The sequence below is a fragment of the Phycodurus eques genome, chromosome 10 (assembly GCF_024500275.1).
Source record: "Phycodurus eques isolate BA_2022a chromosome 10, UOR_Pequ_1.1, whole genome shotgun sequence".
Lineage (NCBI taxonomy): Eukaryota > Metazoa > Chordata > Actinopteri > Syngnathiformes > Syngnathidae > Phycodurus > Phycodurus eques.
The window spans coordinates 25,109,998-25,133,740 of NC_084534.1; the positions used below are offsets into that span (position 1 = coordinate 25,109,998).

General features: G+C 40.3%; 1 protein-coding gene across 2 annotated transcripts in view; it reads left to right on the top strand.

The window, feature by feature from the left end:
• The window catches only part of LOC133409013 (metabotropic glutamate receptor 4-like), a 152,824-nt gene that overhangs the window by 85,024 nt on the left and 44,057 nt on the right, over positions 1-23,743 (top strand). For both annotated transcript variants that reach the window (XM_061688485.1, XM_061688486.1), the window contains 2 exons: positions 22,579-22,714; positions 22,824-22,978. In XM_061688485.1, the coding sequence (XP_061544469.1) occupies positions 22,579-22,714; positions 22,824-22,978 (291 nt within the window). The remainder of the gene's footprint in view (positions 1-22,578; positions 22,715-22,823; positions 22,979-23,743) is intronic.

Genomic DNA, 23,743 nt, shown 5'->3' on the forward strand with positions numbered 1-23,743 from the left:
CCACCTTTGAAACTCTTTTTGGATTAAGCGCTGTACAAATACACTTGACCAGACCTGTACAAATCTGTCTGGCAGCACGGCGCTCAAGTGGTTAGCTCCTCTGCCTGACACTTCTGAGAATTGGGGTTCAGATCTCAGCTGCGGCCTTCCAGTGTGGAGTATGCGTGTTCTCCACGTGCTTGCGTGGGTGTTCTCCACGTACGCCGGCTTCCAAAAACACATGTCAGGTTGACTGAAGACTCTAAAGTGTGTACAGATCTCATCCTGTGGTGTACTAAGAGATAGTTTTCCGACCAGGTGCTGACAATCAACTTTAATTTACCAAATAAGTTAGCATTTAGCCTAGGTTCTATTTCTTCTTCTTCCATGACTTCTACTATTAGTACAGGTTAGTCTTGGTACGACGACAGATATCGTTATGTGTGTCATTTGTTGTGTTGGTCATCTGGAGAACACCACACACTGAAAGAGCAGTAAGCACACACACAAACACACACATTTGTTTCCTCTTCATATTTTCAAAATCGGTATGTGTGTAGTCTGCTTGTCATCGGCAACTGACTCATACATTTGGATGCGTAATTCCGAAACACTTCTACAATCGTAGCGTACGCCACATGACGCTATTTTATTTACAAGTGGCGGTATTAATCCCAAAAAACGTGATTGCTTTAAAATTGCTCTTCTTTCCGTACACAAATTTCAACAAATGACCACATTGATGTCGAGCGTTAAGACAATGAAAAAAAAAGAAAAACAAAGAGCTTTCAGTGTGAATTTATGATGAATTCAGGAGATTTAAAAATTTCAAATCTCAGCTCAATCCTTCTGTGGTGGGATTAGACCGGACTGCTGGCCCTGAAGTACCATATGGGATTAGTCCACTGACCCACTAACTTCAAATTGCAGTCCTGCTTGGCAAGACCAGAGAAGATTCGCATGTTAGCACTTCGGACTCTGGAACACACCGTAGAAAGTCTCATATTATTTCCCTTCAACGTTCTCATCAATTCTGCACACGGCTTTGCAGTCGTACTACCAATACAAATTTTTGTTTGGAATTCTCGAAGCTCCCTGAGTTCTGTAAGTGCATGTCAGCAACACGGTCAACATATTCAGTCTGCTGGGTCATCTGCAGTCATATACTATATGTTGACCATGATGTCATTACAGTAGGCGTTGTGTTGTTTATTAAACAGCAATGTTGACCTACCATCCTTTCTCCTCACTATAATGCCAGATTTCTCAGGTCAGTTATGAAATTCCACCTATACTGTGCGATCAACATTGCAGCTTTTTAAACTGTCGTTTATTTTTATCTTTACCTTTAAATGCTTTTAATCACGTAAAGCTCATTGAGTGACCTTGTGTATGAAATGCGCAATATCAATAAATTTACTTTGCTGTACTTTGTGTAAATATCCTTAACAGATATAGAGATAAAAAATAGTTGTAGTTGAATTTTCAGTTTTTTTGCATCTTTTTTGGCTGTTTTTTTTCTTTTTCTTTTTCTTTTTGCATTTTCAAACGCTGTACGAGGTCTGTCAGAAAGGTTCCAGGACTGGCGACAGAAAGGACATATTTCAGATCCAAAACGAGAAACGACGAGTTTTCCCCTTGTATGTCATCTCCTGGAGTGTAACGCAATTTCCCAGCCTTCTCTGCCCTGCCTTCATGCACTTCTGGAAGGATTCTTCCGGTATTATTGATGTTAGGTCTTCAAAACGGATCCCCTTGGTGCCCCCCTCGAGTGTGGGAAAGAGACAAAAACTCGCACGGAGCCCGGTCCGGTGAGTAGGGAGGATAAAATGAATGTTTTCGGAATATGGGAGGAAGCCAGCGTAACTGAAGAAAACCCATGCAAGCACACGGAGAACAGGAGGCCGAGGTTCAAACCGAGAACCTCTCGACTGTGAAGCAGAAGTTCCAACCGCTCGCCGACCGTGCTGCCCTGCATGGAAATAATCTATGTCTAACTCTGTGCAACTTAAAACTCTAAAAGCAGCGTTTAACATTGCAGCAACGACTTTCAGCGTGTTCACTCGACAAGTCACGTGTCATGTAGGCTTTAATTAAAAACAAGTGATAACATGATAAAAAGGAAAAGAAAAAAAAGACACCGCTTCGCTGGTTATCTGTCGTGACGCAGCCACCTCCCTCTCAAATAATTTGTCCTTAGATGTCATGAAGTCATCTGCTGTTCGTTTTTGCCGCTGTGTTTCCCCATCAAGTGTCCTTTTATAACAGAACAATGCATGCTGCTTTCTTTAAATAATACATAAGGGTTTTTGCGAGGCGTATGGGACAAAGCGGGCCTCAAGAAAAAGGAGAATATCATATTGTGCGTATGAGACAGCCTGGGATGGGACACTGCATGCATTTACGTTCCTGTTTGTGTCAAAAGTGCAGCAAATCTGTTTTGAAATATTAATAAAGCCAAATGTATTTAAATTCATCGCTCGTACACATCTTGCCTTAAGTCATAATATTGTGATTTTGACTCTATTATGCACACCAACAAAACTTTGAACTAACTGAGCGAAGGGCTTTTGATTTTGATTTTTTTTTTTTTTTTTAAATGTCACACGACGTCGCAGTTGTGAGCCCTCGGGCCGGCGGCGAGTGAAAGCCTCACTGACGGCTTACTTTTTGCTCACGTTATTCTCCTACTTTTTTTTTTTTTTTTTTTTTTTTTTTAAATCTATTCCTGACAAAGTACAAAAAAGCGGGGTGAGCGGCAGCGGTCGCTCGGAGGGGAACGTAAGCCCAGCTTGTGAGTAAAAACTGGCCACTTTGAAGATGCACTGCAGGGGCTTGCATGGACCGAGGTCGGGACAAAATTGCAGTGTTAGAATGTAGAATGTTACTTCTGCGCCTCTATGCTACTTGAGCTAATGGCAACCCTGTTACGTTTGTTTTTTTACGCGAGGAAATGTCCATAGGTCCATGTGACCTGCATGTTTCACTATCAGGGAGGAGGAAGAATGAAAAGAAAAATGTACAGACAGCGACGACATTATTTAATATTCAGCCATATTTAGTGCAAACTACTTTTTTTCCCTTCCTCAAATTTTTTTCCCTTTGGATTTTGAAGATGTTTTTTTTTCTTCGAGAGATTTAAGGGACATAATGGAAAATTGACTTTTTAATTGCTTGTATACATGCAGTTTAGCTGGGGCGCTGTACCTACCCATCAAGTGGGAAATTGAACAAACAAATCAAACTTTTGTGTCAGCCTATTTCTGAAAATGTGTCTGTGAGCGAGCCATTCTGCACTTTCGCCACACTGTTACACAACAGAGGGGCTAACTTACACGATACCCTGCCCTAAACTGAGTTTCTCTGCATGACTTGATCAGCTAGGGTGGGCTAAGATCCAGAGCCCCTTTCAACTGATGGTCAGAGTCAGACTGCCACATTACGCTGTCTGAAACTGTCTGTCATGAGAAGGCGCTCTCATGATTAGACCCCCCCCAACAGGTACAACTCCCCTGCTAGCATGTCAAAACCATAAGGTAAGCAGAGCTGTGCGGAGTTTTGGTGAATGCGCAAATAAGCATTAGCAACCAGCATTAGCTTCTGATAAGTAGCACATAATTGATTGCTCCGTGAAGTGGTCGACGCAGTGGGAGGGTACTTGTGTTTGGTGGGATGTCCATGCGCCACATACACACAGTTTAGTGTAAGAAGTGCTGCCTCCGTGAGTGAAAATGCTTTACGTGTCTTCATGGGCACTCCCTTTTTTTCAACACTCTGTACTCTGCTCCTGCTAATAGAAGTCGTTGGCTTGCCTGATTAATCTCCAAGCTCCAGCCCCGGTTGTCATGGTAATGAAATCCTTCACTCGCCATTGGTCCAGCAGTATATGGGCGGGGTGTCCACTTCACTTGCATGAGACAGGGCCATCTTCTCAAGCGGGCTGGCCAAATACGGTGTGTATTGTATTGTCTGATCAAATTCTTCAACGTTGGGATATTTTGACAAATTAATTTAAGGGTTATATGCTAAGCACTGTTGCTAACCAAAACAGCAGCAACTATGAGGAATTTAAACTCGCTCAGATTAATTAAAGCGTGGAATCGTACCAGCCGCCACTCAGATGTTGCAAACAAGTTATTATTTCATCTAATTATGAATACGATATCTTCCACCCCAAATAAACTCACTGCAGTTAAGTAAATAAATGTCCTGGACCACATTTTGAGGAAATATGGTATTTTCCTTTTATCATGTCACTGACTTGGAAAGTACTAATGCAGAGTTGTAAGTGCAGTGTTATGGTGCGTGTAGAGGGCTTGACGATAGAGCATAAGTGTTCTGGAAGTAATTACCTGGGAGTAAAGTGACACTCGGGACGGTTTACTCCGAGTCGTCTGCGTGGGGCCACCCGCCGCGCCGCCTCGTGTGCGCCGGCGCTAAAGTGCAAAAGGGCGAAAATGAAGGTGGAACGCGGATCCGCAGGTGTTGCCGTTTAATTAATGCACTCGTGCCTAGTCACACTTGGCCGCTTTCACAGCTTCGGCTGGGACAGCTGAGCCAATCAAAGCTCATCTCTCTCTCTCTCACACACACACGCCAAATCAGATTTTGGCCCCCCCAAAAAGTTTCTAAGCTGTCGTCAATCTGACAGCGAGTAATTGATGGTACATGGCAATGTTTGTGGCACAATGAATTTCAATTGGACAATTTGAGGCAGGGTGTGCTAGTGGTTTGCATGTCTGCCCTGCACTCCTTAGATTCTGGGTTTGAATCTCCGGTTAAGACAATGAAAGCATTTTAACTTGTGGAGCTAGACGATTATGCACTATACTGTGTGTATGTGGTGCAAGGACACCCCCCCCCCAATAAATATGTTAATAAGTTAAGTTTACATGATATGGCCACTTTAATGGTGGCAACGTATACTGCAAGTGGCCCCGCACACTTCCAACAAGCCCTTTAGTCAAGCATGACATTTTTTTTTAACTGAACAGATTGACATTTGTTGATGAGGTAAAAAACTTCAAATATGTATGTAAAATGTACAAAATGTTTATTATAATTAACCAATTATTCAATATATTTTCTGTTTAAATCTAGTTGAAGTTGTTATTTTACTAATCTTTTTATTTTATTATTCAAACTAATGTTTTAAATTAGATAAAGGAATAAAAAATACAGGATTTTCTGTAAAACAATTTAAAAAAAAACAGCTAAATTTACGCAACAAATATTACAAGACATTTGATATTATAGCTAGATAGACAGATGCTAAGTGAACTGGCCTAAATAAGAACATTGTGGTCCATATGTTACAGAATGCACATACACTTTTTTACTCAACTTCAGATGGGGGGAGGCGTCTGTGGCGGGGAGGCCTTTATTTGAATCATAATAAACTATATCACCCACTATGTTACAATTTACATCAGCTGAAACTGCAGTTTAAAACAATACAAAACGAACTATAACTAGGAATCGGCAATAAATGAGGCAGACCGGGCAGAACAAATAAGTCGCGTAGATCACACAACATCATAGCGAGGCCACGTCAGAATCTCATTAAAGACGCCAACATCCCCATGTGACGTAAGATCGTCCTTAAAAACAGTGTGAGGGAAGTTGTTTATTGTGTGATAAGACTACTTAAACCATCTGGGAGACTTAGTAGGCGCTGCTGTTTTGGTTAGCAACCGAGCATATGTGAACAAATGAGCTCAGAAGTAAAAACAGTCGACCGGTGAGCCGACTAACAGTCGTTAGCCGAGGATAACCTCGACAGATTTAAAGGAAACGGCGCGGTGACGGAGTCGCCCGCAGGCCGGTGCCAGTGCACACGACGAGCGGCAAGGCTGGATCCGCTTAAAATCTGGCGCGCGTCGCCCGGCCGGCCGAAAGCCTGCCAAAATGCTTTGTGGGCATTCTGCACTGAAATGGGCAGCGGCTGGCTGCGTCTCCCGTTGGCACATTGAGCAGCTCCTCCAAGCCCTGAATGCATTGTGACTGTCAGAGCTGCTGCAAGTAAAGCACACAGTCATTAGCGAGGTAGTCTAGCAGTCATGTTTGTCATGAATAAGGCCTGGTACACACATTAGGATTTTTCAAATCTTAAAAATATATATTTTTTTTAATCTGTGATAGCGCCCAAACATAAAGATAAAAATCAGGCATTTGGTTGTGTTGTGTGTGGTGTGCTCCAATAATCCCAACACAGAACATCACACACAAAGATTCCGTTCCGTCGCCGATCTCGAAATCTGGCGTGGATCTTGCGAAAACAAAAAAAGAGATGGTATGCTCCATTGCTTCCCGAATGTTCCCGAAGTTTGCCTTGTAAAATGGCGTTGTCCTCAAAAAATGACTTGCTTTGGGAATCCACTTTCATACAAAAAACAAAATGACATCGGGTAAGACATGTCATTAGTCTTATTCATCCAGCGACATCACAAGCTTCCTGCTGTTAAAGTTGCACTCGAGCAAGAACCCTGATAGCTGTGGGTCAAAACAGGCCTTTTGAGAAATTCTTCTCACAATCCCAATGGCTATTTTTGTCCGAATGACGACAACAGCGTTCTCACTTCTCAGAAAATTTGTGACTGGAAAACAGAGGGGAGAAAAAAATGGTGACAGAAGTAAACAGAGTGAGATCACACTTCTAATCCAGTATTTGATTAAATTATCTTTTGGCGCTCAGCGCTCATGGCCCAGTATGTTAGCGAGGAGGCTTTTGAATTAATGTTTTTTTTTTTTTTTTTCAAATATGATCTCTGATTACATTTCCTTTGATCATCTACAGGGAAAACTAATTGTTATTCATTAAATGTTCATATGAAATACAGAAAAAGATAAAACAAATATATGAACAAAATAAAATAATTATTTATTTTTTACATTATTGCATTAAATAAAACACTTGTGCGTCACTTGACAGTGCAAGAATAAGACAAAAACAAGGACATGTGCTGCATCGTATCCAGTCTGACAACAGGAATAATGCATACAGTGTGATTGGGGACTAATTAGCAAAATGAAACGCTCATCTTAACTTTGTTCCAGCCGCTTTGCCATTTGAATCCACATCAATGTACCTCCAAACACAACACCTGGATTTCTGCAAGTCAAATCAAAATGTCGCAGCGCGGTGGGCAAAACAGGCGAATCAATCCGCCAGTTAGCGGATGAAAAGCGCCTCATCTCGTCGACCGGCGATGTGGCGATGATGACAAATGGACGCAGGTCATTTATCTCCCGCAGCCACGGCCGTCTTTGAGACAGCGCGGAGGGTTGAAGACGGCCGAGCGAGAAAGAGAGAGAGAAAGAGAGAGAGAAGCTAGTGATAGCATGAAAAAAAAAAACATCTGTAAATTATTCAGCATTTTGAAAACACGCCACACATCATTCTTGAGGTTGCATCGCTTCGCAAAAATTTCTATGAAAATGTTCCCCAGAGGTGCGCATTCATTATTTATAATGGCATGCTTGATGTGCGCCCCCGACAAGGCGCCGTAATGAACGGGCCGAGAGGCCTTGTTTGGACGTCCGCATATTTTCGCCCGCATCTCCTTGTTGTAAACTGGGATGCGGCGGCTGTGTTACCGCAATCCGGCCGCTGAGTTTCTTCCTTTGGGAGCTGCCGGGCAACAGGTTCCGCTTTCATGATGGACAATTATGCGATGTCAATTATGACCCAAAAATTGAGGCTTGAGCACCTCATAAGATACTCTGCAGATAACTCACAAATTCATATTCTCATCATCAGTATTGTGTCTATTCATCTGGCTCTAAATAAACTAAAAACAGTCAAATGAGATGACAAAAAACAAGTAGCAGGTACAATGGTGCCTTGAGATATGAGTTTAATTTGTTCATTTTCTAATCTTTCCCCTTTGTAATGAACGGGAATGGATTCGTTCCCAGCCTGCCCCCCCAATACGTGTTTTTTAAATGAGAAATAAACCCTATAAAATTGTACTTTATAAAAAACGTAGAATCATAACATAATTAAATAAAGTGTTAGACAGTTTGTGCATCATGATTTAATGCTCCGATCCAATCCATTGTACTGCTCCTTCTGATGTCCACTGGGAGGCAGTATTATAGTCATATAGACACAAACAAATAAGAATATTACTTCTTCTACGACTACTGTAAGTGATTCAGAAAGATAATAATAATAATAATAAATAAATCATCAAAGATGCTTTACAAATAAAATACAAAGATAAATACAGAATAAAATTAGGAATAAAACATGACAGATTTACACATTAAAACTATTCGTAAGATACTGCAATATTACTAATTTTTCATTGAGGAAAAATAATTATTATCTGTTGCTTCTAAGACTACGACTATCGATGCTAATCGTTAGAATGTCAAATGCGTTTTGAATTGTGTGTCAGCAGTAAGCTATGCGGTCTTTCCTATGGCAAAGCTATGTGGTTGTTTTAAACACACATGCAATTCTCTTTGTTTTATGTTCAGTTTGACAGTATACTTGAACTGGGAGTGGAAATAATCAGCTTGAAGCCTCCATTTTTAATAAACTGTTCCCTATCTGCCCAAACCGCTGCTTATTGTGAAGTGAGTTGAGTCGAGTTGACTGGCACCATACAGTGCTCGTATCTCAAGTGTGTGCTTGCAAGTCAAAGCAAAAAAATAAATAAAAATAAAAATTGGCCGAATGATGAAATGATGTATTTGATGATGTATTTCAAAAGTCTTAAGTCGGGTCACTTGTATGTCAAGGCACCAGGAAATCCTGGTGTGCTGAATGACTTCAGGCCAGTTGGCCCCACATCACACCTGATGAAGACTATGGACCAGCTAGTTGCTGTTTCACCACCTGAGACCGCGGGTCCACCATGCCCTCAACCTTCTGCAGTTTGCACATTAGGAGAATGTGGGAGTGGACGACCCCATCTCCACTGATCCATTTCCTTCACTGGTAGACAAACGAAGTCCTTCGTCCCACAAGCCATGCAGCTTTTTAATTCAACCCTGAGAGGGAAACGCTAATATCACATTTCCTCAACTCTGGACTGAACTGTCAACAAATTTTGACACACCTTCAGACTGCACAGGAATTGTGAAACTGTTTCATATTCTTCTTATTTCAGCACATGCTGATTGATTTAATGAAATACCAGCGTGATGCTTTTTGTGGAAGTGATTTTTTTTTTTTTTTTACTGTTTATTTTATAAGACAACAATAGCGAAACAACAAAAAGTGTGCTGCTTTCGGAACACGTTACTCCTGACACCGCTGATCAACAAAACAATAGATTTTGGGGCGAGTTATTTCCTCCCCGTTGAGCCATGACGCTGAATATCGACGACAAACGTCGCAGCAGGACTGTGTGTGATCCAATGATAAAGCAACAGCAGCAGCGTCGTCTTTTACCAGTCGGCCGCAATTGATGAGTCATTTGGGCAGACAAGCAGCGACAATTCATGGGCAAGCGGCGGCAACAACAATAATAATAATAAGCATGCTGCTGGCGAGCAAGCCTCCTCCATATGGCACCTTTGCTCACTTCCTCCTTTTAATCAACACATTTTGAGGTGGGGGGCAACACTCACACCATTCACACAGGATGCAGGAAAGAGGTGGCGAAACAATAACAGGTTAGGGATGGATTTAGACATGAAACTTCTCACCGACTCCCTTTTGCTCACGCGTGACGACGATAAAGGAACAAAACAAAAATTTTTATGACGATCGAAAGGTGATGCAGGCGCACCATTTTGTTTAAAGTATGAGGCCTTGAATTGTATAGTCTTTACATGAGTGGCTCTTAGTATAGAAGACTTGGATTTTCCCTTCAGAAAGACTGGAGATTAGAATGCACCCTCACACCCACTATTTCATGGCGAATCCTGCAAATAATCATCAATCTTGCTATAATGCTCTTCTCACATTAGATGGAGAATGCCAGAAGGATTGGTCATTTAGTGTCACTCGTCTGTCTAGTATCCCTCTGTTCGATCGGGGCGAATTGCGTCAAAAGTATGAGCCCTACAATCCGTCCAAAACTGGCTGCTTCGAACCAAAACGGCCAACCTCCTGTTCATTTTCGGGCATGGCTCCTTGAAACTTTTTGATTCCACAGGTGCACTGAATTTCATGTGGATCATTGAACTAGTGTCTGGGGCAAATTTTTTCAAACTTTTCAAGAGGCGACGCTGGGTGAGTTTGGAGGTGTCTTGCACATCCGATAAGGCATTTAGGAAATTTCTTGTCGATCAGTGAAACTGGTGTCTCTGGCTTTTTTGGGAGGTTATTTTTTTGATAGGAAAAATTGCACTCGACAGTATTATAAAAAAATATAGCATTAAGTTAACATCATTAAATAAAATGTAAAGAATAAAACAGTTTGTACATCATGATTTCATGCTTTCTTGTATTGTGTGACTCCATCTGGTGTGTGCGCCTTGGCCACCAGGATGCAGTACAATATTTAAATACATTCAGTCACAACTGCTCAGTAAGCTGCAGTAATATTAGTCATTTTTTTGCAGAGGATAAAGAATATATGCCTGTGAGTATTCTTAAATAGTCTGTCTAGGTGTGTTGCTGCACAGTTTGTGTTCAAATAGCAGTTGCTTGAAGGGTTATAACTCCGCAGCATCAGAGCTAGTTTCTTTAGCCGCTCTATGACATATTGTATTTTGTGTTAGCATGAAGCTAGTGGACTTTTGTTAGAAAGTTATGTGGTTTGTTTAAACACACAACGTTTAATTATTTCTTTTATCTTCGATTTTACAGTAAACCTCAACTGGGAGTGGCAATAAACAGAATTGTTCACTGCCAAACTGCTGCCCGTTGTGAAATTCGCTACTACCATCTAGCGCTCGTAACTCAAATTTCTTTCTCTCAACACTAGACAATAAAATCATTTCAATCACCAAGCTAAAAAAAAAATAAAAAACTCATTAATTCTGGTCAGTCTTAAGTCGAGGCATCACTGGGATTTATATTTGCCTGAACTATTTAGCTAGCATAATGATTAGTGACATGGCATTAGCTTTTTAATGAAATTATTATTATTTTTTTTTTTTGTAAATTTCACACAGAAAAACACACAAAATCACAGTTGGTTTATTGGGTATTGAGGGTGCTAAACATGGCCTTGGGGGAAGTTTTCCCCCCCGCTAGTGTTTGCCAAAGCATGCTTGAAAACACCGTCAATTTGGAGCCACTGGACTATGACACTATTACAGAGTCAATTAGGTGGGCGAGAGTGTGAAGCACTTCTGTTCTTGAGGCTTATAGCGAGCCGGAAGCGTTATTCCAGACTAGTAGTCATCGCGGCGAGGTCAGCCACAAGTCAATTGGTTTGATTGAAAGCAATACGCCCGGCTCCGCGAGAGAAACGAAAATAAAAGTGAACACGATGTCGCCGCACCCTATGTTGCATGTGGGTATGTAAAGCGAATGACATTGCGCTGGGTTCAAACTGCCGCAATCATTGAACACTTATTACATGTATGGGCCATGCTATTGGTAAAATTCCTAACTGTCCTACATGAATGAATAGAAGTTAACCACATATGACTCAGTGGCACTGAACTACATTTACAACCTAAATTCAAACATTTCTCCCATGAAATTGTATTCCTTTATCCACAACAGTCTATTCTCTTCACGTTATAGCGTTTCTCCTGGCTCTACTGCTTCCAGTATGTATTTGCATGTGAGATTGTTTGTCCAATCAGATTTCAGCCTCTATGTGCTGCAATGTTAATCAGTTCTGCGCAGAGCCTTCAGTGTCAGTAGTGCTGCATGTAACAAACTATACTAGTAATGGGACTGTTCCTTCAACCAATCAGATTTCAAATTTGTCTTAAGGGGCCAACTGGCTGTCCAACATTAACGTCAAAATTCTTACAACCAATGATTGGTCGGTCAGAACAAAACATTTGCAAAACGTTTGACTAGCAAAACATATCTGTAGAAAACCGCACACAATCAATTTGAGAATCTTATTTCATGATAAGTTTGTCATGTTATTTTATTAGGTAAAAATTGATTCCCAACTGATGATGTACGTGGCACAGTTGCTCGTCTTTTTGGATAGTAGTGATGGTTTCTATGATTGCAACATAAATAAAGAAATCACTGATGGTGTATTGCGCTACTCGCCCGACTTCCGTCCAGGCAGCATGAGCTCGGTTTACTCTGTAAAAAGTGAATAGCGGATGTCGGGAGTAGCGGCGGACATTACGGCTAGCGCTATGCGTTTGGCACTAAGTCGAACTCGTGTTAACAACATCACACGGGGGAAAAAAAACCAAAAAAACTTACTAGTGCGATGTAAACACAAGTTCAAGCTGCATTTCAAAAGCCTTTTCCAAGCTCTTCAGATGGAGCCAAGGCAATAACAAAAGCTATTATTTGTGTTTTTATAGGCAGACAACACATTTTACTGGGCATCAGTCAATCACAGAGCACATAGACATAAACATTCGCGCCGTCACTCAGCCGGAAAAGCGGGGACGTTGCTTCAGGCGAGTAAACCACAATCAGTGACTCATAATCATTCAGACTGTTGTAAAAAGAACTGCGTTGCAATGTTGTACTTTCCTAAAAAGAGCAGATGCAAGCTGTTTTATACTATTAAATGGGCAGCAGTGGTCTAGTGGAAGCCCGTCTACCTCACTGTTGAGAAACTGTGGGTTTGAATCTTGGCTCAGGCACTTCTTTTTTTCTGCCTACTCTAGCTTTTTTACCCCACATTCCAAAAACATACGTGTTGGCTTGAGTGAAGACTCCAAATTGTCCATCAATGTCAATGTGATGAAATGTTTGTCAAAATGTGTAACACGCCTCTCGCCCCAAAGTCAGCTGGGATCAAGTGCTGCAAAAACTGGATGGAGGGATATTATTAAAATCTTGTTGCATATATGATTTATTTGAGAAGCATTTATTAAAGGGTTTATCACTTGCATTTTTATTATTTCGGTGCTTTCATTTACTGTGTGCAATGTGAACCAAATTGTCATCTCAGAAACAAGCTACACACCAATATCATTAGTATTTCTGTCACGCCGTTGAGAGTTTCTGTGATGTTTCTGTCTGCACTGCACACTTTCACGCTTGTTTTTACAAGCTTTTATTGCTAAAAAAAATTGCTAGTAAAAAGACGGGTGGGTGGGGCGGTGCAGTGGAGATTGCATGTTCCACTTCTTAATTATTTACTTGAGTGGCTCCAAAGACCATATTCACGCACATAAAACTGTGTGGCAAACAAATAACAAGGGGAAATGTGTACAATTGGGAAAGTCAGTGAAGCGGAGCAATGACAAATGGACTCTTTAGATCTCGCACTGTTGTATTTGGAATGCTTTAATTGAACATGAGCTGAGCACGGACACGGCAGACGAGATGAAAGCCTAACGGGGAGCGAATGTGACGGCTTTTTTAAAATTTTTTTTTTTTTTTGCAAAAGACTCTGGGATTTATGTTTTTGAACAACATCAACGGCAGATGCGAACGTCAAACCCACGCAAGCATTTAAAGTTATTCAGGGAGCACTTGAAGAGAAAAGGGGAAACAAGATTTCCAAGTGGAGATTATTTCAAAATCTCCTCACACACATATACAGAACGCTCCTGAAGCAAAGCGACAAACTGAAGCGAATGCTGTTTGTATTGTAAATGCAGTAGGGAGGTAGATGCATCGCGGCCCCGCTTCCTTTCCGGCATCAAAAATAAATAAAAGATAAAAAAAAAAAAAAATCCACTTTTCCTTGATGAATACTTCGAAATGGGAGAAACTCTGCCGTGAACTTTCGTGACTTTCTGCAGTTTGCTCAGAACAGTTTGTCGTGTGAAATGTCCCTGCCCAGCCAGAGTTCCTCTGTGAGCCGTGCGGGATCGGGACTTTCAGATTACCGTTTCATAATCAGCCTCATGAATCTGGTAAGGGAATCTTTATTGCAGGTTCTGGTGAGACATCATAAAAAAATGAACTGGGCAGTTACGATGTAGTTAGCAGGGGAAATAAAAGGCAGATCTTCCTTGAACGAGTCCATCTCATGGCCATAAAGCCAGCGTCTTAAATTAGCCGTATTTACGTTGATGGATAATGTCTAATCAATGAAATTAGAAACTGAGGAAGGTGGAACAGTTCTTCGGGGAAATTGAGTTGCTAGCGGCTGTCTTAAAACTTCCTATATGACATCATAAATTCATTTTCAGAATACAGCAATCCCCCTCATAGTTGTAGTTCCCTATCCACAAATTCACCTATTTACCTTTTTTTCCCCCTGCGGAACCTTTCTCCAGCTATTCGCTCAAACTCACCTATTGTGCTGTCGAAACAGGAAAGTAGTACAGTATGTTGAAATGATAGATCTCGACTTTGCGAGAAAATCTGTATGTTGGGGAGGCGCTAAACTTAGCCTGGGTTGTTAGTGGAGATTAGAGAACATGGACAGTGGAAGCTCGGTTTAACGGACTAATGGGGGGAGCGGTTGTCCATTAAAGTTCGAGAGACGAGACTCGAGTAAACGCGAGTAATCAACATGAATACGACACGCCCCTTTGGAGCTCCGTCGGTTAGCCGGATCTGTCTTCATATCTGTGACCACAACGGCACAACCCGGAAATACGGGTACCAGTCTGTCTGGTGTTGGCGCCAGTAAACGACAGCGGCCATTTCGGGAACTAACAGACATTGTCCGTTAAAAAGGGGCATTTTGAGTTCCAACTGGATACCATTTTCTATCTGTTCAATCCAAAGTCATCGTTTTCCAGGTTTGTTAATTTGAGGTTCCACTGTTCATGCAAACGTCCGGTGGTCTTTTTCAAATCAAATCAGAATTTTAAGGGTAATGATGATATAAAGATGAATTTGAAATGATATTAAACTGTTTTAGGATCATGGTTCATGTTGTAAATACAGTTTCAACTACTGACATTATATTTATATGCAATTATAAACATTTGGGGGTAGGGGTGTCAATTACTGTGCATCACTTGCATTGTTATTGCTTAAGGCCTGAAAAGGTGAGCGAAAACATAACCTAAACATATTTAGAGCTACAAATGAACAAAGGGGGTCAATAAGTTTAACATTATAGTGAAGAAAGGAAGACATTAAGCACACACTTCCAGATCACTTTGTCGACTACAAAAAGTCGCTAGAGGATTTGGATGATTAAAGTTGCCAAAAAGCTCTGAAAAGTTGACAGATCCAATAACAAAGTGAAAATGTTGGCAACATTGGGCGGGAGAAGTAGTTGTTCAATCAGATATGTTCGTACTCGACAGACCCAGCTCCCAAAATTGCCAGTACGAGTCTGTATTATCCACTGAACGGTGACTCGTTCAGGGGTAGATAAATTACAGCAGAACCAATTACCAAAATGTAGTATTCAAACACCTCTCCTCAGTAACTACTCTCCGAAAAGTCGCTATATGACACCGCAAACACTCAAGTTACCCCAAAAGATCCTGCAGAGCAAATGCACCTTGAGCAATCATGTGACCACTGTGTCTGCCTTCTCTGGTGTAAAGCTACGCTTTTGATTTTGTGTCTGTCTGGCTTCTAAACGCTCAGCTCCGTCCAGCAGCTAATTCCTGACATCGTCTTCCAGGACAGACAGGCAGTCAGTCTTTTTCCACCTTTTTTATTTATTTTTTGCCAGCTGGATGCAGAACCTATGATGATTACTTAGACAACGGCGAGCCAGAGCGTTGCATTTACCGGGCCTGAAAAATCAAAACAATTAGCTGACAGATGCTTAAAAGCTCTGCGACATGAGTAGGGGCAACTGCTCGGGAATTCCATTTGGATGATAATGATCTGAGTGTTTGTCACTAACAGGGACACTATCCGCATTGATTCACTGCGGAATTTTAACAAGCTATGAGTGCAAACGACTTGAAGACTAAAAGAGGCATCCCTCGTTGTCTTCTAGAGTAAATGTTGCGTGCTTAAAGTCATGAATTGACACTCCAGGTGAAGTTCACTGGAAAACTAAAAGCATAACAAAAGAATTACACCTATTCAACGTTCAAATACAATGACAGACTTCGTTTCTTTCTTTGTTTTTGAAAAATATCGCTAGCTCAAAGCTAATACACAATGAATGAAAAACACCATGGATGAACTAACGAAAATTAGCATGAAACGCGCGGCACTTATATCTCTAAAAAGAATGAATATTGGAACACAAACGCTGTATAAACACATATAAAACAGGCAATATAACAATACTCTCTGGCATACGTTCTTCAAATTCTCTGAAAAACGAGTTATAATAACAATACCCGATCGTGACTTTTTCTACTTTCTTTGTTACTACAAGTGTGTATCTCATTGCGTGAATCACACTGCCCCTCCGAGGCCAAGATGTGCACAGCAGGAACAACGATTGTCAATAAAACTTAACCCCAATTGCATCAAGAAGTTAAAAACTGTATTGCTGCACATGTGGAGAAAGCAAATGATGTTCCCACCATATACGAACTAAAAAATAACTCAATTGAACTTTAATTATTTTGCACTTTAAAAGTATAATTTGTATTTCATATCTATTGCGATTGTTTTTCATGGTTTTCTAATTTATGTTTTATTTCATTTTTTCAAATGTAGACTATGCTTATGTTTAAGTCAAGTGGTGGTGATGTGGCAATTTAGATATATATTTTTCTTATTGGTTTGATTGAAGTTATTTTTCAGGATTTCCTAATATACTTGTTATTTATTTTATTCAATTGTAGTACATTCTTATTTTTAAAGATAAGTTAATAATGGGTCAGTTTTTCTCATACCAACTGTTGCTGATTATTGTTCGCTGTTCGAGTAATAGCACTTCATCAAGCCTTTTATAACATTCCTCACTTATGAATAAGTAAAGTTTGGAAGATTTTTGCTGATATCAGATCGGACCCTTTTCCAGAATTCAAGGCTTCAATATCGGTACCGGATCAGAAGTGAAAAAGTTGGATCGGGACATCTCTAGTAAATACTGAACAGTTTAACATTTGCGATTGTTGGCCCTTCCCATTTTCTGAGCTGATTGGGGAGGTAAAACCATTTTTAACGCACCCCACACAGCACAGGATAATCTCAAGATATCCGAAAATCTTGCCTGACAATTTTTTTTGTAAAAGTCCGACCCGACTATCGTTATATGTGTATCCCGCTTGAAACACTGGAATTTTACCAAATATAAATGAGGATAAAAGGGCAAATCTCGTGTGGTACTGTCTGTGTCGGTTCTCGGTCATTCAGGTCAGGAGACTCGGCAAAGGTGGAATCGAGCCAAATGCACTGTTGTTGGTTGTTGGAGATGACATTTGAACTTTATTCCAAAAGGCTTCTTCAGTTCGAAATGTTGTCTAGTGATATACAGTACTATTTTTTATTGTCGTCCAAATATGGGCTTTTCAATCAAAACATTCTGCTCTCTGTTTCGTAAATTACAAAAAGCCTGAGATTCTCCCACATCAGCTGCTCTTTCAGCACTCACTAAACAAAGAAAGAACAACATATGAAGCAAAAGAAGACAAAGACGATTCTAGGAGCGATTCGGAATGAATCTGTGATGATTCTTCCTTTGCCAAATGCTTTAAATCTACTTAATAATTGCTGGGGAATCAATACAATCTTTTATAAAGAAACCAATACTATCTCCTTCCTCTTCAAGGATCTAAGTCAATAAAACTAGTTCTCTTTTCTATGTATATCATTATCTGGTGTTTTGTAGGCTGCAGCGCTTTGAGCTTTTGAACTCATCATACAGACAATTGAAATGTGTTAAATTAAGCACTTGCTTTTGAACGGTGTCGCTGCAGCATTGGAAAGATGTTTTTAGTTTCACACTCAAGCCCAGAGACGGCGCGTACACTCCACGATTGGTGTACCGCAGCTCACTTTGGCTTCAGACGATATCATGCCATTAAAAATAAAAATAAATCCACTTGGATATTCTTTACATCTCCTCTGCCAACTAAGTAGAGATCTGCAAAAGCCAAACATTTATTTCTGTGATCTTGAGTAACCTCATTTGGGATGGAGAGTCAAATAGTAAATGATCCTGCATTGATCTCACGCCAGAAGACATTTAGGTTTTGCTTGTTCAGACCACGAGAAGAACTGATTGCCCTTACTTTGTTAACAAAATAGACCTTTTTCATCCATCTATTTCCGATAGCACTTGTCCTCATTACTCTGCAAAGGTTGAATCAAGCCAACGTGAGTGTTCTTGTTTGTTAAAGACGTCACACCTGTAATCCAAAAGCCTTCTTTAGTTCAAATTGTTTTAGGTGTGGCATCTCCCTATTTTTGCGTCAGTGCTTGTGTCCCCTGGGGTGGTCAACATAGAACTAAACATGACCTGAATAAATGAGAATCTACACAGACATGTTGTTCTCATGAGGGTCATGGGTGAACTGGAGCCTATTCTCAGCTGACCTATCTAAGGAAGAAAAAAAAAAAGAAAAAAAAGACATTTTAAAGTCTTTCATGAACTTAACCTGCATGGTTTGATGAATGTGGCAAGCCCTGGAAAAAAACCCAAACAAGCACAGGGAAAATATGCAAACTCTACACAGAAGGCCTGAGCTGAGATTTGACGCCGGAACCTCAGAGCTGTGAGTCAGGAGTGCAAAACACTACTTCACTGTGCTGCCCTTATGCAATTTTTCCACAATTTTAAGCAGCCTCCGGGTGCCTTAATATCAAGTCTGTGACGTGCTGTTTAGTGGGCAGGCAAAAACCCAACAATTTGTATACAAGTCATTTAAAAAGTCAATTTTTCATAATATGTCCCAAGCAGAGGTGCGTAGGAACGCGCTACATTTACTCTTTTGGATAAACATTTACTCTTTTGGATAAATTGTATTTGAATGAAACACTTTTTACTTTTACTCGAGTGTTTATGTTAATAAGAAACTGTGCTTTTACTGCGTTACAATACTCGACTAGCCGTTCTCTACTTTCCATCCATCCATCCATCTCTCTCTCTCTCTCTCTCTCTCTCTCTCTCTCTCTCTCTCACTCTCTCGCTCTCACTCACTCACACACACACACACACACACAAACATAAACACACTCTATCAATAAGTATGGTCAGCAAACAGCTTCTTCATTCCATCATTTTAGTGGATACAGTAAATAATGTCTCTGTAAGGCCCTTTGCATGTGTTGTATTTCTTTTCCCACTTAAAAATTTTAATGGTGGCAGGTGTGTGCACTCCCATTGAACATGAGTTTGAATGTCATCTGTTACTTCTGAACACAGCCACATGCCATTTATAAGTGGGAGTGCAACCAGATTTATTTTGATTTATCTTATTTGAGCTTTAACCAGACCAGTTAAAACAGAACATCTCTTTTACAATGGTGACCTGGCCAAGAAGGCAGTTACCGTAATTTCTCGTGTATAATGGGCATTCCCCCCCCAAATTTTGTTTTGTCAAAAATCAATAGTGCACATTATACATAGGTATAGGGCAAATGGAAAAAACTTTCAAATTGTATAAATGTATGTCGCCATCTAGTGGTTATTAAAAAGCTGTACACTTTCATTCCAAAATGCCACCGCCACCTAGTGGTTATAAAAAAGGTGTATCCTACACTTTCATTCCAATACCCTGGCAAAATTTGTGAAATATTGTTTTTTTAAATATGACTGACTGAACAACAACCATCATTAATTTCTTTATGGTTATGATTTGTTTAATGATAATGCTTTTCTGAAATGCTTGACCATTTAATTTGAATCCAATTAAAATAAAATTAAATGTGTTTCGCCTGGTCCTTCATGTTTTCTTTAAAGCATTGTACCCATCTTACAAATTCTGCCTCGGTAATCAAACATACGAGCACAACTGTGTGTTTTCTAATTTACTAAATAAAAGCAGGGCTGTTAATTTCAAAATAAGAGCAAGTAAATTAAAAAAAGAATTACGTGTTCAAATAAAGTGCTTAACTTCAGAATACATTTTCAGGAAAAACAAAACAAAATACAGATACTACTTTGTGTTTTGATCATATGGGTAGAAGCAAAATCATGCATTCTAAAAATGCATTATACATAGGTAGGAAGGTTTTCCAGAATTATGAGGTCAACTTTGGGGGTGCGTATTATACACGAGAAATTACGGCAAACGTCAAGTCCAAGTCAATCACATTCAAGTTTATTTCAGTTGTTTATTTTTACCTCCCCTCTCAAAAAGATTGAGTTGTACAAATTTTATTTTATTTGACGTTCATGTTCTGATTTTAAAAATAAATCAAAAGTTAGTCACTAGTAACTCAGAACGTGGGTATTTTTTTCACTGGGTACTTTTTTACTCTGCAACAGTACTCTTACTTGAGTACAATGTTTGGCTACTCTCCCCACCTCTGGTCCCAAGTGCTGACAACCTTGAATAAAAAACAACAACAATGCTTTAAGCTCATCCTTCACAATTATTTTCACTGTTGCAGGTCTAAACCAGCCAGTAGTTACAGATATTACGCATATTTTTGTCACAATTGCAAACAGTTTTTAGATGTCTTCATAGCAGTTCTGCTTGAGAGCGCTTCAGTGAGCGCTTCAGTGAGAGCGCTTCAGTGTAGTCACTTGGAAATCGGTGGATCTTCCACCACCATAGCTTCACAGTCATGGGAGAGACTGTGGGGGAGATGATGCCAAACAAGTCTGCTTCAACATTTTGAAACAAACGTTCATGTGCAACATACAGTGACTGCTGTGAAAAGACAGATTTGACAGACTGTATTTGGTGCTAAAATGTCAAACGGTTGGAAATGAAAAAGATAAAAAAATTCAAACAGACGAAAAAACAAATCAAACAGAGACGATCCGTGTCATTCTATTGGTAACTGCAGACCACAAATGTACTGCCCAGTAAGGGTGGAAAAAAATGCATCAATTTGACTGACCTGAGCCAATTTAAGAGTTTGGCTCCAATGTCATCCGAAATCAATAGAGCGTGTTTCTCAATAATCCCCAAAAGCTCGGTGATGATGGGTTTTTATAAAATTGCAACTTGCAAAGATGTGACAAGTACCGTTTTGAACTTTGGCCCTCAGATATACAGTACCCAATTCAAAATCAATAATCTGCTTACTTCAACATGGGACAATAATTAATAATAGTAAATAACAATAGGCCTGAATTACTCGAGCAAGACTTCACCTTGGTCCCTTGTTTTATGATTGATATTTCAGCCCTCCAACGAATATCATAAATACCAGGTCAAAAACTGGTCACAAAACTCGAATACGGCAGAATACTTCCTGATTCATAACAGATGATGTTATAAATGGATGGGTGCTGCCATTTCAATTCTGGGGTGGACTGTGCCGTTCAAAGTTTTTCAAAAAGATAATAAATTACTCGATATGTACCAAGTTTTAATTAGTTTGACCAATGTATCACCCCTCTACTAAGTTTTGTGGTAACGAACAAACTAAGCGAATGATGATGTAATAGTCTTCCGCTCACCTCGCACTTTGACGTTTTCATGTGTGTATTCAAATCATTGGCAAAAACATTACAGCACTGTTACTAATTAAGATTATATTGATAAATAATCAAACTGGGCTCTTGGAGTCTTATCGCACAAAAATCAATGCACACATCACTTGCATCAATAATTCACTCTTGTATCTGTTCATATACTTTGAACTGGCAATTTTTGTATCTTATAAAAAAATTAACTCACATCACCATCCATGTTCTTTCTTCCGGAAATAATCAATTGTGGATTGTTTACATCTTCATTTGGATGAATCTAAGAAATGATGAGCCACAGAAACAGAAGATAATTATCATGTTATCTTCAAGGTCTTCTTTTAACAAGCAATATATCGGTCTGGTGTCAAACCTCTGACAAACTCTCATTATCGATGTTCCATATGGTGTTACCGTTCTTAGAATCACAGCGTTGGCATGCCTCAAAACATACAATAGAACAATGCAAGATGTTGTCTTCATTAACTACACTGCCGGTATATGAACAAAATTGAAGAACATATGGTGTTACTTCGCAGTTAGAAAAGCTTCTGCTCCTTTTGGCAGTCTACAAAGATTTGGAGCCTCTATTTGGGGTTTTGTTCTCGCCTTATCCTCTAGATTGATTTTTACAACATGCTGTATTGTGAGAAAGTGTACATCACAACGCAAGTGCGCCATCGGAGTATTTAGCATGCGCAAGCATTCATCAAATGTTCAAAGATTTGGCGTGATGTCTGTGTTTTGTCTCGAGGGACCTTGACTGTCTAGACGCCAAAGTGAGAATTTAAACACGTTTTTTCAAGAAGGAGATGTGAGAAAGCTGCAAGAAACTTTGCTATTCTCACTCCTTCCCCACTATGTGTACATTGTTGGGTGTAAATAAATACGTGAATCAGATGTGATATATTCAGCACATAAAAATCGGACTGAATAAAAAATCTGAGTTGGGCATCATGCCATGCAGCCTTAGATTTCCTGGCTACAACGATCACCGTTGCGTCTATGAGAAGTAAAGTATCATTATGTCACTAAACAACATCTCTCTCCGTTAGCTGCCTAACAAAACACACCCTGTCCAGCACACATTAACAGATTCCCTGTTGCTGTGTTTGCATTAAAGGGGGCGTGTGCATCTCCCAGTCGGTAAAGATTCCCAGGGAACCCACGCAGGGCGAATTCGACAAGATCATCAGACGCCTACGTGAGAATCCCAACGCCAGAGTCGTCATCATTTTCGCCAACGAAGATGACATCAAGTAGGTGGCAAAATACACGGTCCGTTGTGTGATGAATTGCAGAATAAGCCAAAGTTGGCCGATCCCTTATCCCCTGTTGAGGTCTACTTCATATTCTCCCCTCTTGCAGGCGGTTGCTCCACGCTGCTAAAAAGGCTAACCAGACGGGTCATTTCATTTGGGTGGGCTCCGACAGCTGGGGCTCCAAGATTTCTCCTGTCCTGCACCAGGAGGAGATGGCGGAAGGGGCGGTCACCATCCTGCCCAAGCGCCAGTCCATCAAGGGTAAAGACAGTCTTAGGAATCATACAGTGGATACCGTATTTCCGCAAATAGTAGCCAGGGGCACTTTATTTACTGCAGAGAGGCCTTTAATAGGAGTGTTTATGGTGGAGAAATGTAGCATCAAGAACCGAGGCAGAGGGCGTTGAACAAATAAGTCGTGTTGCTCCCGCAAATATAATCACAGACACACTCAATATTACGGAGCGACCACATGTCAGCGTCTACTGGAACGCTGGAGTTTAAAACTAAATAAAAGGGCTTTTGTGAAGAAATGCAGAAAATCGACAAGAAAAGAGGCAGCCTGCATTGAAAAAAAATAAGTGTAGGTCTTCGAATATAAACTTGGTTGCACACAACATTGTGGAGCAACCACACTGGAACGCTTGAGTTGAAAACACAATATAAAGGACAAGTATGAAGAAATCCAGATAAATGGCAAGAAGAGAGGCAGACTTCATTGAACAAATAAGCCACAGAGTTACCCGGAGGATAAACGCAGTTGTGGAGCCACCAAACGTCAGAGTCTAGTGGAACTTTAATTGTTGTTAAAGATGTCATCATCGATGCATAAAGTAAGATCATTCTTAGCACTGCAAGCTAAGACTCTACACTTGAATTTACTTGTGATACTGTTTATCTGCTTCAGTGGGTGCTGCAGTTTGGGTTAGCAACAGAGTTCAAACATCCCCCGCGTTTAACCCTCCTGTCGCCTGTTTTTTTTTCCTGATGGGGAACTGGAGGCATCTATTTTAGGGAGGCATTTAT